Source organism: Notamacropus eugenii, chromosome 4 (genome assembly GCF_028372415.1).
Source record: "Notamacropus eugenii isolate mMacEug1 chromosome 4, mMacEug1.pri_v2, whole genome shotgun sequence".
NCBI lineage: Eukaryota > Metazoa > Chordata > Mammalia > Diprotodontia > Macropodidae > Notamacropus > Notamacropus eugenii.
Window position 1 is genome coordinate 68,973,318 of NC_092875.1, and position 14,189 is coordinate 68,987,506.

Below are 14,189 nucleotides of genomic sequence, written 5' to 3' on the forward strand. Positions count from 1 at the left end.
GGGTCACACAGTAAGTGCTTGAGATCTGACCTGAACTCACTTCTTCCAGGCTCCAGGCCCACTTAGCTGTCCTTAAAATGAGAAGACCTGGGTTCTAATTCAAGTCCTATTATTCCCTCTGTGATCTTGGGTAAATCTGTGAAAGTTTCTGGGCCATAGCTTCCTCATTTGTAAAATGAGAAAGTTGGGCTCAGTGACCTCTCAGGTCCCTCACAGATTTAAATCTATGTTCTTAGGATCATAGGGTAGAGAAGGAGAACTCAGTGTGCAGGAAGAGGAGAAATGAGGACTAAGATTAAGGAGTTTTCAAGACAAAGACTCCAGGAGACAGTTCAAAAAAAGGTAGGTGGTTGTTGTTTTACAATGAGGAAATTGAGGCAAACAGGGTGAAGTGACTTGCCCAGGGTCACACAGCTAGTATGTATCTGAGGTCAAATTTGAATTCAAGTCTTCCTGACTCCAGGCCAGGTGTTCTATCCACTATGCCCATATCATTGCCATGACTAAACTAGTTAAAACAAGGTAAATAAAAAAAATGGGTTAATCAATCAAACAGTTGTTAAGATTGCTGCAGGTCAGTCAATAGGAATTTGCTAAGTGCCATGCCCAGCACTAGGGATAAAAAAAAAAGAGGCTAAAGACAGTCAGAGCTCACTGTCAAATGAGAAAGATAACGTGCAAATGATTATGGTCTTACAAGACATGGACACATAAAATGAAGATAATTAATGGAGAAAAATTGCTGTTTTTAAGAAGGCTTGGAAAAGACTAAGTGGGTTTTTAGCTGAGACTTTAAGGAAGCTGAGAAGAGAGAACATTCCAAGCGTGGAGGGCAGCCAGGGAAAATCCTCATAGTAGGTAGATGCAGCTTCTTGTCTGGGGAACAACAGGCAGGTCACTGCCACTGGATTGCAGATGTGTGTGTGTGTGTGTGTGTGTGTGTGTGTGTGTGTGTGTGTGTGTGTGTGTAGGGGGACTAAGGGGGGGGGGCGTGTAAGATGTAAGAAGACTGGGAAGAGAGGGAGGGAAAGGAAAGGTCATGAAGAGGTTTGAACACCAAAGGATCTTATGGTTGAATCTGGAAGTGATGGGGAGCTACCTACATGGGGAAGTAAATGGAGTGCTGGATCTGGAGGCAGGAGGATGTCAGTTAAAATCCAGACTCAGATACCTTACTAGTCGTGTGGCCCTGGGCAAGTCACTTAACCTCTGTTTCCCTCAATTTCCACATCTGTAAAATGGGGAAAATAATAACATTTATCTCTTAGGCTTATTGTGAGGTTGAAATGAAATGATAATTGTAAAGTGTTTAGAACATAGTATATGCTATATAAATATTAGCTATTATTATTATTAATTATTCTTTTAAAAATTTATTTATTTTTAGTTTTCAACGTTCATTTCCACAGTATTTTGAGTTCCAAATTTTCTTCCCATCTCTCCCCTCCTTTCATCCCAAGACACCATGCATTCTGATTACCCCTTCCCCCAAAACATCCTCCCTTTTATCACATCCCTTCCTTCCCTTATTCCCATCTCCTCTATTTTCTCGTAGGGCAAGATGGATTTCTATATGCCATTACCTATATTTCTTATTTCCCAGTTGCATGTAAAAACAATTTTTAACATTCATTTCTAAAGCTTTGAGTTCTAACTTCTCTCCCTTCCTCCTTCCCCACCCACCCCCACTGAGAAGGCAAACAATTCTATATAGGTTATACATGTGTAGTTATGCAAAAGACTTCCATAGAAGTCATGTTGTGAAAGACTAACTATATTTCCCTCCATCCTATCCTGCCTCCCATTCATTCTGTTCTTTGTTTTGACCTTGTCCCTCTCCAAAAGTGTTTACTTCTAATTACTGCTTCTTCCCATTTGCCCTCCCTTCTATAACCCCCACCCCCCCACACACACAGTCCACTTATCCCCTTCTCCCCTACTTTCCTGTAGGATAAACTAGATTTTCCTACCCAACTGAGGGTGCATGTTATTCCCTTCTTAAGCCAAATGTGATGAGAGTCAGCTTCACTTTTTCCCTCTCACCTACCTCCTTTTCCTGTCCAGTGAAAAAGCTTTTTCTTGCCTCTTTTATGGGAGATAATTTGCCCCATTCCATTTCTCCCTTTCTCCTCCCAGTATATTCATCTCTCACCTCTTAATTTTATTTTTTTTAGGTATCATCCCTTCCTACTCAACTCACCCTGTGCCCTCTATCTATATGTATATAATCCCTCCAACTACCCAAATACTGAGAAAAGTCTCAAGAGTTACTATGAAGGAATGTAAGCAATTCAACTTTGGTAAGTCCCTTATGATTTCTCTTTGCTGTTTACCTTTTCATGCTTCTCTTGATTCTTGTGCTTGAAAGTCAAATTTTCTATTCAGCTCTGGTCTTTTCATCAAGAATGTTTGAAAGTCCTCTATTTCATTTAATGACCATTTTTTCCCCTGAAGTATTATACTCAGTTTTGATGGGTAGGTGATTCTTGGTTTTAATCCTAGCTCTGTTGACTTCTGGAATATCATTCCAAGCCCTTAGATCCCTTAATGTAGAAGCTGCTAGATATTGTGTTATCCTGATTGTATTTCCACAATACTTGAATTGTTTCTTTCTGGCTGCTTGACATATTTTCTCCTTGACCTGGGAATTCTGGAATTTGGCTACAATATTCCTAGGAGTTTTTCTTTTGAGATGTCTTTCAGGAGGTGATTGGTGGATTCTTTCAATATTTATTTTACCCTCTAGCTCTAGACTATCAAGGCAATTTTCCTTGATAATTTCATGAAAGATGATGTCTAAATTCTTTTTTTTGATCATGGTTTTCAGGTAGTATCATAACTTTTAAATTATCTCTCCTGGATCTGTTTTCCAGGTCAGGTGTTTTTCCAATGAGATATTTCACATTGGCTGCTATTTTTTTATGCCTTTAGTTTTGTTTTATAATTTCTTGCTTTTTCATAAAGTCATTAGCTTCCATCTGCTCCATTCTAATCTTTAAGGAATTATTTTCTTCAGTGAGCTTTTGGATCTCCTTTTCCATCTGGCCAGTTTTGCTTTTTAAGGCATTCTTCTTCTCATTGGCTTTTTGGATCTCTTTTGCCATTTGGATTAGGCTATTTTTTAAAGTGATGTTTTCTTCAGTATTTTTTGGGGTCTCCTTTAGTAAGCAGTTGACTTATTCTTCATGATTTTCTTGCATCACTCTCATTTCTCTTCCCAATATTTACTCTGCTTCCCTTACTTGATTTTCAAAATTCTTTTTGAGCTCTTCCATGGCCTGAGACCAATTCATATTTTTCTTGGAGGTTTTGGATGGAGGAGCTTTGATTTTGTTTTCTTCTGTTTGCATGCTTTGGTCTTCCTTGTCAAAAAAGTAAGATTCTATAGTCTGATTCTTTTTTTGGTTTTTGCTCATTTCCCCAGCCATTTACTTGAATTTTGAGCTCTTTGTCAAGGTAGTTCTCTGCTTCCAGTGGGTGTGGGGAGTGTACTGTCAGTTACTGGATTATCCCACAATCTGTGGGCCTAGAGCTCCAGAAACAGTGGCTACAGCCACCCCTGTGGCTACTGTGGCTTCCTCGGGTTCCTCTGCCCCCTCCTCCTTTTGTCACCCTAGGGCTGGGAACTGAACATTCACTTTCATGCACTGGTCCCACAGGCTTTTTCTACTGACCTTCCGATTTATCCTCAGCATTTGGGTTCATGAAGTCTGGAAACTGCCTCAGGTGCGAGATATTCAGTTCCCCCAAGGCCTGCTCAAGTCCCGTCTGTGCACTCATAACCCACACTGGACTGCACTCTGCTCCCAGCATGATGCAATAAACATTTCCCTGCCACCTTCCAGGCTGTCTTGGGCTGGAGATTTGCTTCATTCTGTCATTCTGTGGGTTCTGCAGCTCCAGAATTTGTTTAGAATCATTTTTTACAGTTATTTGACTGGGCTTGGTAGGAGAGCTGTAGAAAGTCTGTGCTGTTACTCTATCATCTTGGCTCCACCCCTCGATATCATTATTAATTATTCTTAATATAGTCAGTTGACTCTCCCCTCTGATTAGAGGGATGACAGGTAGTTTATTACTGAGGCAGTTAACTCCTCTCAAAGCCTTCCTTTAGAGAAATCTCAGAACTTTCCAGGTAACTCTTTTAAGTTTTGACTACAAGAGCATTATGTTCTGGTGATCCAAATGTTATCTTTCCCATTAGATGCTAAGCTACTTGAAAGGCAGGAACTGTCTTTTTTTCCCTGCAAATTTGTATCCTCAGCACTTTGCACAGTGTCTGGCATATAGTATGCACCTAATAAATGTTTTATTGAATTGATATTATATAGAAGTGATAAATTACATTTATTATATTATATTACATTATAGTATATTAATTATATTATATGGAGAGCTATGTGATAAATAATAACATAATTAGGTGAATTTTGAACTGGTTGAATGACCCAAATCAGAAGAGTTGTTAATAGTACCTTGTCAACTTGGAAAGTGGTCACTAGGAGAGTGCCCCAAAGATCTGTGTTTTTTCCTAGGCCGTTTAGCACTTTTTACCTGTAACTTGGCTAAAGGTACAAATGACATACTTATAAAATCTCCAAATGATACAAAGCTAAGATGGATACCTATTACTGAATGACAGAGCCAGGACCTGAAAAGATAGAGACAAATTAGAATTATGGAATGAATCTTGTAAGACCAAATTCAGTGAAGGTAAGTATATAGTCTTTTATTTCTATAGGGAAGGTGTTCCCTGAAAACCCACGATGGAATCACAGAAAGCAACATGTTAAACTAACTTTAAAAACTGCAGCCATTCCCAGTTGTTTGTTGTTCATCCTTTGTTTTGAAGAGGAGAGGACCAATGACATCAGGAAGATGGTGACTTGACTTACAAATGAATTGGATTTAATTGAGGCAGAGCTGGACAAAGTCACCAGCCTCATTCTCTCTTCCAGAGTCATTGGAGTTCAGTGGCAAGACATAAGTCAAGATGACTGGAGATGGTCCTCATGCACAATGGTGATAGCTTTATGAAGTTCAAACAAGTCCCTTGATTGAGTTAGAAAAAGAGTGATATCATTGGCCAAGACAAGACTGATCATCCTTTAGATGACCTTTCAGAGATAGTGGAACAATTCAAGAAGAAGTCACTTCAAGAATCAAGCTTGATGAGGAACTCAATCCTGGATGTGTCATTTAACCCTGTTTGTCTCAGTTTCTTCATCTGTAAAATGAGCTGGAGAAGGAAGTGACAAACCATTCCAGTGTCTTTGCCAAAAAATGGGGTTATGAAGGGTTGGACACACCTGAAACAACTGAACAACAACAACACACCTAGGCAAAGAATCAGCTGTAAGTAGGGGACAAATAGAAGTGGTAAATCAGCCATACCACACCATGTCACCATTACTGTAAGTATGAGCTCATCTAGGAATAGAATTGTTTTTGAATTTTATTTTTTCTTCTGCACCAGGAGTTCAGATGTTATTATTATTCTTTGTTCCTATTTATTTTAAGCAAAATTTTCCAGAAGTACTGTTACAAGCATTGTAGTTGTCCTCACTATGAAAATTTTATTTTTTTATATATTGTTTTAGTTTTTTCTCTATGTGTTATTTCAATTTTCCTTCTCTGTTTTGAGCTTGAAGTTGACTTTAACACCATATTCTTGTTACTTTTAAGAACAACTCATTAAATTTTAAAAATTTGAAATATACTTTTATTGCTTTCCCATTGAGATTTTACAGCTTAACTTTTTTTTTTTATGCCTTCCAGACACAGAGAGGCCATGACTCAAGGGAGGGGTCCTGTTTCAAGGTGCATGATCCATGGTAGCAGAGAAGAGAGTAGACTATGAATTCTTGACCTCTTTTTTTCTTTCTCTCCCTTTGTCTCATCCTCTCCTTCTCTCTTCTTTTTCTACTATGCTATCCCTCCACCTATCACCTTCTTTTCTCTGAATTTAAAAAAAACAACTTAATAAACATACCTAGTCAGACAAAATAAAATTCCCACTTTCTGTTTTATTGTCTTGAGTCTATCACTTCTCTGTCAAGGAGTGGGTAATAATATTAATAGCTAACATTTATATAATGCTTACCATGTGCCAGGTACTGAGCTAATCAGTTCACAAATATTATCTCATTTGATCCTTATGAGAAAAATTGTTTTTCTATTATATTAGTAACCAGTTATTAAATTGGGATCCAGGCTTTTCTCCTTTATTTCCTTATTTAGGACTCAGTCCCTGTAGAAGGTCAGTCAGCCTCTGAAAGACATGACTTATTAATGAAATTGCCTTGGCCCTTAAGGGAACATGCTCTTCAATTTTGGGCATGACTCTACCTAACTAGGAGATCTTGCTTTTGTTTAGAGTGTAAGCAGAATCCTAGTTAGGTCAGTTCTTACCCTGAAAGAAATGAGCCTCTGTCCTTGTACCCCTTCATTAGAGTTTAGGGTGACTCAGCTCATGAAGGAAAACCAACCAGAGTGGTCTGGGTGGAAATGGATTCTCCTGTACTGATTCCTGTACATGTTCTCAGCAGAAGGAGCTGAAGACTGCTATCCCACCTCCTCAATAAATGTCCACCAGTCAGGATTGATTTTCATTTGTCAGGGACATTCATTTTTACAAAGGTACTTAAGGCATTTAGTGTCTTCTTTAGGGGTCTTTGGTTACCAAGAGAAATCACTATCAACTTATTGAATATTAGCTAGCATAATTAATAAGTTGATTATTAATTACCCAGAAACTCTTGGGTTTTTCATTTGTAATACTTACAACAACCTTATAAGGTAAAATACTACTATTTTCCATTACAGATGAGAGAACAGAGACAGAGGTTAAATGACTTGCCCAGGGACACAAGGGTTGGAGGTAGAATTTGAATTCAAGTCATCCTGACTCCAGGCCTGCCACTCTGTGCCCTACAGTACAGCACCTTTCCAGGCTTCTACTTCATCATCAGTCATATGGAATCATGCAGTTCTCAAGTCTTTCAAAATTCTTTGTCTTTACAATGTTTTCATCAAATATATTGTTCTGGTTTTGCTCATTTCTGCATCAGTTCGTACAACTCTTTCCAGGTTTCTCTGAAACTTTCATCATTTTTAAACTACACAATGCTATTCTATTATATTTATATGCTATAATATTTTCAGTCCTTCCTCAAATGATATGTACCCCTTAGTTTCCAGGTTTTTGTCATTATAAAAAGGCTGACATATATATGATGTTGTGATGGCAATCAAAATAGGATCTTTTGCTGTTTTTGTTTTACTGTAATCAAGTGCCTCTGATTGAATTTTGCCTTTATCAATTAAGAGCCTTTACAAGGAGTAAAGTACAGAAACAAGAGTTTCTTTAACTAGAAACAGTGCATATATTTGTATTATTAATTATTTTAATGTGATTAAAGATCTTTCCCACCTATTAATGGGCCTGCTCGTGGTGGGAAGCTTGATTAGGGGAATTGTTTTGTAGGAGGGTCCCAAATACCTTTTTTCTATTGAGGCACTTAAAGGGTTGTGATGCCCTCTGGCTCTGAAAAGGTATAAATACTCTGAGTTGAGGTTTTACTTTGGGCCTTAGTTTTGGTAAGAATGTTTGAATGCCAGATGAGCACTCTGGGAAGCAGTTAAGGAGCCTCCCAGCTCTGAGAACCCAGATGTTGTGCTTCCCTCTCTGGTAACTGGTCAGACAGCTGTACCTGTCTGTTGAATTATGGTCAAGCAGAGGACGCCATATCTGTTGATTACTTTGGGGCTTACTGATTGATAGTGTTTGTTTGTCCAAATGAGGACTCTGTGGAAGCCACTAAAGTAACCCCTTGGCTTCGAAAACCCAGATGTCATGCTTTCCTCTCTGGTAACTACAGTTATACACTTGGGGTCCAATTTTCTGTTGAATTTCAGCAGAAGAAGCCATATTTTTTTATTTTTCTATATTTTCTTTGAAATTCAGGGTTCTGACTCCCTGAACTAACTGAATATGTACTTAGTTAGAGGAATGATCCATGTGCTTGATTAAAGTGATTGTTAACCCCTTGAAAGTTGCTTTTCTTTTTATGAAAGCAGATCTAAGAACCTGTGATAATAGCTCCCCCACACTGTATGTTGGGGTGCTTACTGATACAGATATATGTATGTATGTATATATATATGTGTGTGTACATACTTTTGTGGTGTTAAATTATTTATGTATATTTATATGTCTGTGTGTGTGTGTGTGTGTGTGTCTGTGTGTGTATGTATACATATGAGTCCTTTTCATCTCTCTTTGATCTATTTGGGGGCATAGCCTAATAGTGGTTTTGCTAAGTCAAAGAGTATGGACAGTTTAATGATTTGGGGGCATAGTTCCAAATTGCTTTCCAGAATGGCTGGACCAATTCACAGTTCTTCCAATGATATATTAGTGTGCATGATTTCCCACAGCCTCTAAAAATGATCATTTTCCTTTTTTGGGGTCATTTTTGCCAATATGATGGGTGTGACGTGGAAACTCAGTTATTTAATTTTTAGCTCTCTAGTTATTAGTGATTTGGGACTTTTTTCCCATGTAGTTCATATTTTGTATTTCTTCCTTTGAAAACTGCCTTTCCATATTCTTTCACCATTCATGTGTTGGGTAGTGGTTTTGTCCTTGTAAATTTGTATTGGTTATTTACGTATCTTTGATATGGGACCTTTATCAGAATATCTTGCCACATGGATTTTTTTCCCAGTTAACTTTTCCCCTTCTAATTTTAACTGCATTGTTTTTGTGTAAAAATGTCCTAATTTTATGGAATCAGAATTGTCCATTTTTATCTTCTGTATTCCTCTCTATCCTTTGGTCATGAATTCTTCCTTTATCCATAGGTGTGAAAGATATTTTCTTCCTTTCTCTTCTAATTTATTTATGATGTGACCTTTTTTAATCTGAGTCATTATTCACTTAGGGATTATATTATGTGATGGGAGATATCTGCCAGCCTACTTTCCAGTTTTCATAGTCCCTGTACCAAATTGTTTCTATGATTACTGCTTTGTAGTATAGTTTAAAATCTGTTACTGCTAGGTCCCCTTTATTCTCACCTTTTGTCATGATTTCCCTTGAGGTTTTTTAATCTTTTGGTCTTGCAGATTTTATAATTCTTTTTTCTGGTATTAGAATACAATCCTTTGGAAACTGGGTAGTTTGATTGGTATGTCACCGAATTAGGTCATATTAGGAAGGAAGAAAGGAAATAAACTTTCATTAAGCTGCCTCTGTTTCAGTCTTTTTTAAAAAAATGTATCAATTTGGCCTGTCCATCATCAATTACTATTTCTCCAGGTACTTAAGTCTACTTTTAGTAGTGTTTCATCATTGTATTCACATAGCTCCTCCATGTCTTAGAAGATTGACTCCTAAATTTATATCTTCTGTAGTTATTTTAAATGGGAGTTCTTTATCTCTTCCTTTTGAGTTTGGTTGGCCAATATAAATGCTGCTGATTTATGTGCATTTTTTCCATAACCTTCAACTTTACTAAAGCAATTAAGTTAAATTTTCAGTTGATTCTTTCAGGTCTTGACATTCCAACGACAAATTAACCGAACACTGAAGAAAGAGAGCTTCAAGGGGTCTGACTCCTTAGGACAGAAAGAAAAGTTGTATATAATGTCTACAAAGGAACAACTGTCAGAGCCCATCAGAGATCAAGGGGGTGTTCATGAGGACTCTAAGAACGAGGGAGTTACAGTAAGCAGGTACCATGATACTCCTTTGTTATCTGTGCTCTCCACTCATGGGTCTCACTACCTACATACTTTCAGTTGGAGACCACTCAGAGATTTTTTTTTGCAGGAGAAGAATGCACCAAAGACTTCTGGGGAATGTCTTGAACCAACTGTTTATTCTATGTAGCATTAGTAAATACCCTTTGTAAAAGCTAATTAAATCTACCTAATAATGAGCATAGAGTTGAGATAGCAGAGAGAGTGATGGATGTTGAGTTGGGAAGACTTGAGTTCTAATCTGGCCCAAGGTGGTTACTAGCTGTGTGACTTTGGGAAAGTGCTTAAATGCTATCTGTCTCAGTTTCCTCATGATAATAATAGCACCCACCTTCCAGCATCAGTGTAGGGATCAAAGGATATATTTCTAAAATGTTACATAAATGCTGGGTATTATTATTATTGGGGCTCACAAGTGGAAATGCTAAAAACAGTCTTCAATCTTCCTTCTAGAAACCTGAGGCAGTTGGGTGGCTCAGTGGTTTGAACAGTGAGCCTGAGTTCAGGAAAACCTTAGCTCAAATCAGGTCTTAGACTCTTACTAGCTGTATGACCACAGGTTAGTCACTTAGCCTTTGTCTGCCTTAGTTTTTTCAGTGATAAAATGCAGATCATAAAAGTACCTACTTTCCTAGGTTATTGTAAAGATCAAGTGAGATAATATTTTTAAAGTGCCTAGAAGTCATAGGTGCTACAAAACAAACAAATCTTTATTTCTTACCTTCTTGAGGGGAGTAAGTAGCCCCTTACCCCCTAGCCCAAACCAGATGAGTACAGTTTGGGCAATTGCCCTCTGAGAGAGTCAAATAAGAGAGAAACGGCAGGATACAAGGAATTCTAAACACAAAGTTGAATTAAATGCCTAATCACAGAAGCACATGGCTGGCTGGGGTCTGTGACTCCAGGTAGCTGAAATAGTATATAAGTGTATGCTCTTCACACCTGAGAGCCCAGCAGATGCAGAAACTGAGCAGCAGGAACTCATCAATGAGTGTGTATTAGCAGAGAGCAGCAGGATGTCACCGCTAGAGGGCAATGGTGGAAGCCATCTGCTCATGCATGCTCCTCCATTGTGTTTGTTTTCTCCCTATGTGCCTTCTGTACCCATCCCTCCATATGGGTTCCCTGGCAATGTGTTTCTTTTACCACACTGTTAATACTAATCTGTGTGAAGGAGGGAACAAGATCCATTGAAATGACATGAACCTGGGTTGGCTTTCTGGGGACCCATTTGTGAGCATGAGGCCAGCTGCTGTATACCATCTATTGATTCAGGCCTAACCACATGTTTGTCTCTTATGCCAATGACTGCATTCAAGTCACCAACGCCCTTGGGAACAGTTAACTTGAGTTCTCTTCCCAACCTCATTGCCCAATATGATTTGCTAATGAAAAGAGGCCCCAGGTTGGAAGTCAGGAGACCTGAGTTCTACTCCTAGTAGTGTCCCTTATTTTCTGGTGAAACTTCAAGCAAATTATTTTCATTTCTCTTTGGCACTCATTTTTCTCCTCTGTAAAGTGGAGATTAAAATCTCTGTCCCATCTCCTTTACCTGGAATGAACATAAAAAAGGCAATTAAATAAAAAACACCACTGGACAAATGATAGTAACTATTACAGTGCTTATAATTAATGGTATTATTATCATTCTGACCCTTCTCCCCATTTGCTGCTCCTCATTCAAAATAGATTGCACAGGGAAGACATGTTGGAGTTGTTTACTTGGAAGGAGAGGTTGGGCAGCCATCATCTGGGAGTGTGAGAGGGTTGATGATGAGATACAGGAGGCTCTTAGATTTTTTTGGCTACTCTTTTAGGGGTGGCAAGCTCATAGATTCGAGGAGATGGCTCTGCCCTCATGGCAGCCACTGAGATACAGTAGGGGTCATGGCCCTCGTTGCAATCTTTCCGCTCCTTGGGCTTGGCCAAATAGAGGATTCGTTTACTGGCCACAGCATTCTTGGTCTCATCTGAGATAACCCAGGAGCAGGGCTTGTCATAGGTGTAGTTAGTAGCAAGCATCTTGGGCACTGCAGAGGCAGACGAGATGAAATCAGGTTAGGTTTGGGCAGAACTATGGGCTAGACTCAATGAAGAAGGAGATTTAAGGAAGTAGGAAGATACCTGAAGGTTCTAGGAATTCCAAACTGCATCATAGAATCGTTGTGTTTAGAGGTGGGAGAGACTTTGGTTCTTGCCTAGTTGCTATTTGTCCTTCATTCTGAAGGATGACCATGACATCAGGGTGGTGATACTCATGGGCTATAGGCTCTGGGAGCCCCCTTGAACTCTCCTTGAATCTTCCCACTTGATCTGGTGTTTGCCTGAGATCATAAGCTTTTCATTATCACTGCTCCCCAATCTCTGTTACCCTTAACCTAGCCTAGCCTTCCATTGTCTGTTATCTCCAGGTAGCCATCAGATACTTCCCACCCTTAATCCCTTCTCTTGGTTCCTGGAGTCTGACCTCTAATTCCCCCAGTCCCATCAAGATCCTCCTTAGACTCTTCCTCAAAACCAAGACTCTCCCTAGACCCCTCCTTCCAGACTAGATTGCCCCTAGATCCTTCCCACAATCTTTCTGTATATAAGGCCCATTCCATTTCCGTGAAGGTGTTCAAATTCCTTAGAAGTCTAGCCAATGGTGAGATTTCTTAAGAGTCTGGCCAATGAACATCGTTTTCTTCTTTGGCTGAAAGAAGACTTGAGTTGAATTCATTCTGGTATATGGGAAACAAGGAAATTCTGTTTCCCAAGGAAATTCTGTTTCCACTGAGTCATGACATAGGATGATCAGGTAAAAGGTCAGACACGACTATACAGGCTCGATGAGTTGTGTGAGGGAAAGCCTATCAGAGAGGAGAACATGAAGTTACATGGCCAGGCAATGGTGGCCCAGGAGATCCAAAGTTTGGAATAGTTATTTCATTATTCTGAAGTTGTAGTGTTGTAGTCTCTGGTATCCATGCCGGAGACCACCCGTTTATTCAAAGGAATGAATGTAGAAGAACTTCCCTCCTCTGAACTCCATTTTAATAAATTTTCCTTGATACCTTTCTGCGTGTCAAGTGCATCTCTAACTATTTGGAGCCCAAAGTGGGGCTCCACTCGCTGACTTGGACAAAGTGAGATAAAATTTATGGGGAAGAATGCTCCTGTAAAAAATTTTTTTTACTGTTCCTGTAACTTAAATCTACTCCAGTTCAAGCACGCAACATTGGACCATAGGCAGGGAACTCAAAGGAACTGGGGAGCAAAATTTTCTGGTAGACCAGGTGAACCAGTATACCAAGCAAGGATCAGGTCACCCTGGGAACTTCCACTCTGGATCAGTCTTTTACTGACAGATTGAAGTTTGGGTGTGGCAAACTTTATTGATCATATTCCTGTCCAGAAGTCTCCTGGTTGGCCTAAAGCTAATGAGAGAACTTGGACAGAATCCTGGGAATTCGAGCAGAAAACACCTGGAGATATTGAGAGGATGCACTCCCAGGTCAAAAGGACTATGGTGGTTGATGGGGACAAGGGACTTAGCATCAACAGAGACTGGCATTTTTCTAAGCCATCTGGTGTTGGGATAGACACAAGAACTCTAGGTTCTTGTTTGTCCCAGAAACTGGACAAAGTGAGCTTATTAAGGAGAAGTTTAATCCTTAAAATTGTCTAGGACCAGGTCTGAAATTCAAATTCAAATTGATGTGCACATGCTTTGTCAAATGTCTTGTCTGTGTGTTTGTAAAGTATTTCATGTTTGTGGTGTAAGATCATAAATGCAGTCAGCCAGCAAGGCTTCCCCATTATCTTCCCCTTCTCTCACCGCCACCCCCCCTCCCAGGAGTTTTAGAAAAGTGAGTGGGGCAGAAAAGAGAGAGAGAAGAGAAAGAAATCTTTCTTTCTGCATTCAAAAACTAAGACCAAGTTTTTAAATCTTGAAAATCTTTATCTCTCAGAGAGGGGTGAGGCAGATCATTCCCTACCTCACCTATGAGAGTCTCTTTTGTATTGACAAGTTACAAAGAGGAAAGGAGCCTCAGACGATCTGCAGTGAAAAGTGGAGTTTTGATGTGATGAGATCTCAAAGCTAAAATCTGTTCTTTAGGTTTGAATTGAGTTAAAATATCTGATACGGGACAGTGGGTTTGAAATTACAAGTTCACTTTGGAATTTCAGTGATTTCTTTGGGATACATTGACTATCTCCAGATTCTGAAGGATAAAGACAAGGAGGGTGAGCAGTTAGGCAATCAATTACTTAAACTTTTGGAACTATGAAGGCTTCTGCCTGGGGAGACTAGCAATGTTGTGTCAGCCCCCTGAGGTCTCTGCCTGGCTCGAAAGCCTCCTCTTAGAATATTGGCATATTTTAAGCTAACTTGAGGAGAACAAGTGTAATTTCAAAACTCTTTGTAGAACTTGATATACTTT

General features: G+C 39.2%; 1 protein-coding gene and 1 long non-coding RNA gene across 6 annotated transcripts in view; one reads left to right on the forward strand and one right to left on the reverse strand.

The window, feature by feature from the left end:
• LOC140499827 (uncharacterized) overlaps positions 1 to 9,253 on the forward strand; it is a 32,530-nt gene extending 23,277 nt beyond the window's left edge. Inside the window, exons 2-5 of one of the 5 annotated variants that reach the window (XR_011965556.1) lie at positions 2,175 to 2,300; positions 4,742 to 5,414; positions 5,779 to 5,820; positions 6,826 to 9,253. This is a non-coding gene — a long non-coding RNA (uncharacterized lncRNA). The other 4 variants (XR_011965555.1, XR_011965553.1, XR_011965554.1 and 1 more) reach the window with 4 other exon arrangements.
• A 2,120-nt stretch (positions 9,254 to 11,373) lies between these two features.
• Positions 11,374 to 14,189, reverse strand: part of SPMAP2 (sperm microtubule associated protein 2) — a 34,723-nt gene continuing 31,907 nt past the window's right edge. Inside the window, exon 7 of the mRNA XM_072601715.1 lies at positions 11,374 to 11,795. Coding sequence (XP_072457816.1) covers positions 11,557 to 11,795 — 239 coding nt within the window. The 3' untranslated portion in view covers positions 11,374 to 11,556. The remainder of the gene's footprint in view (positions 11,796 to 14,189) is intronic.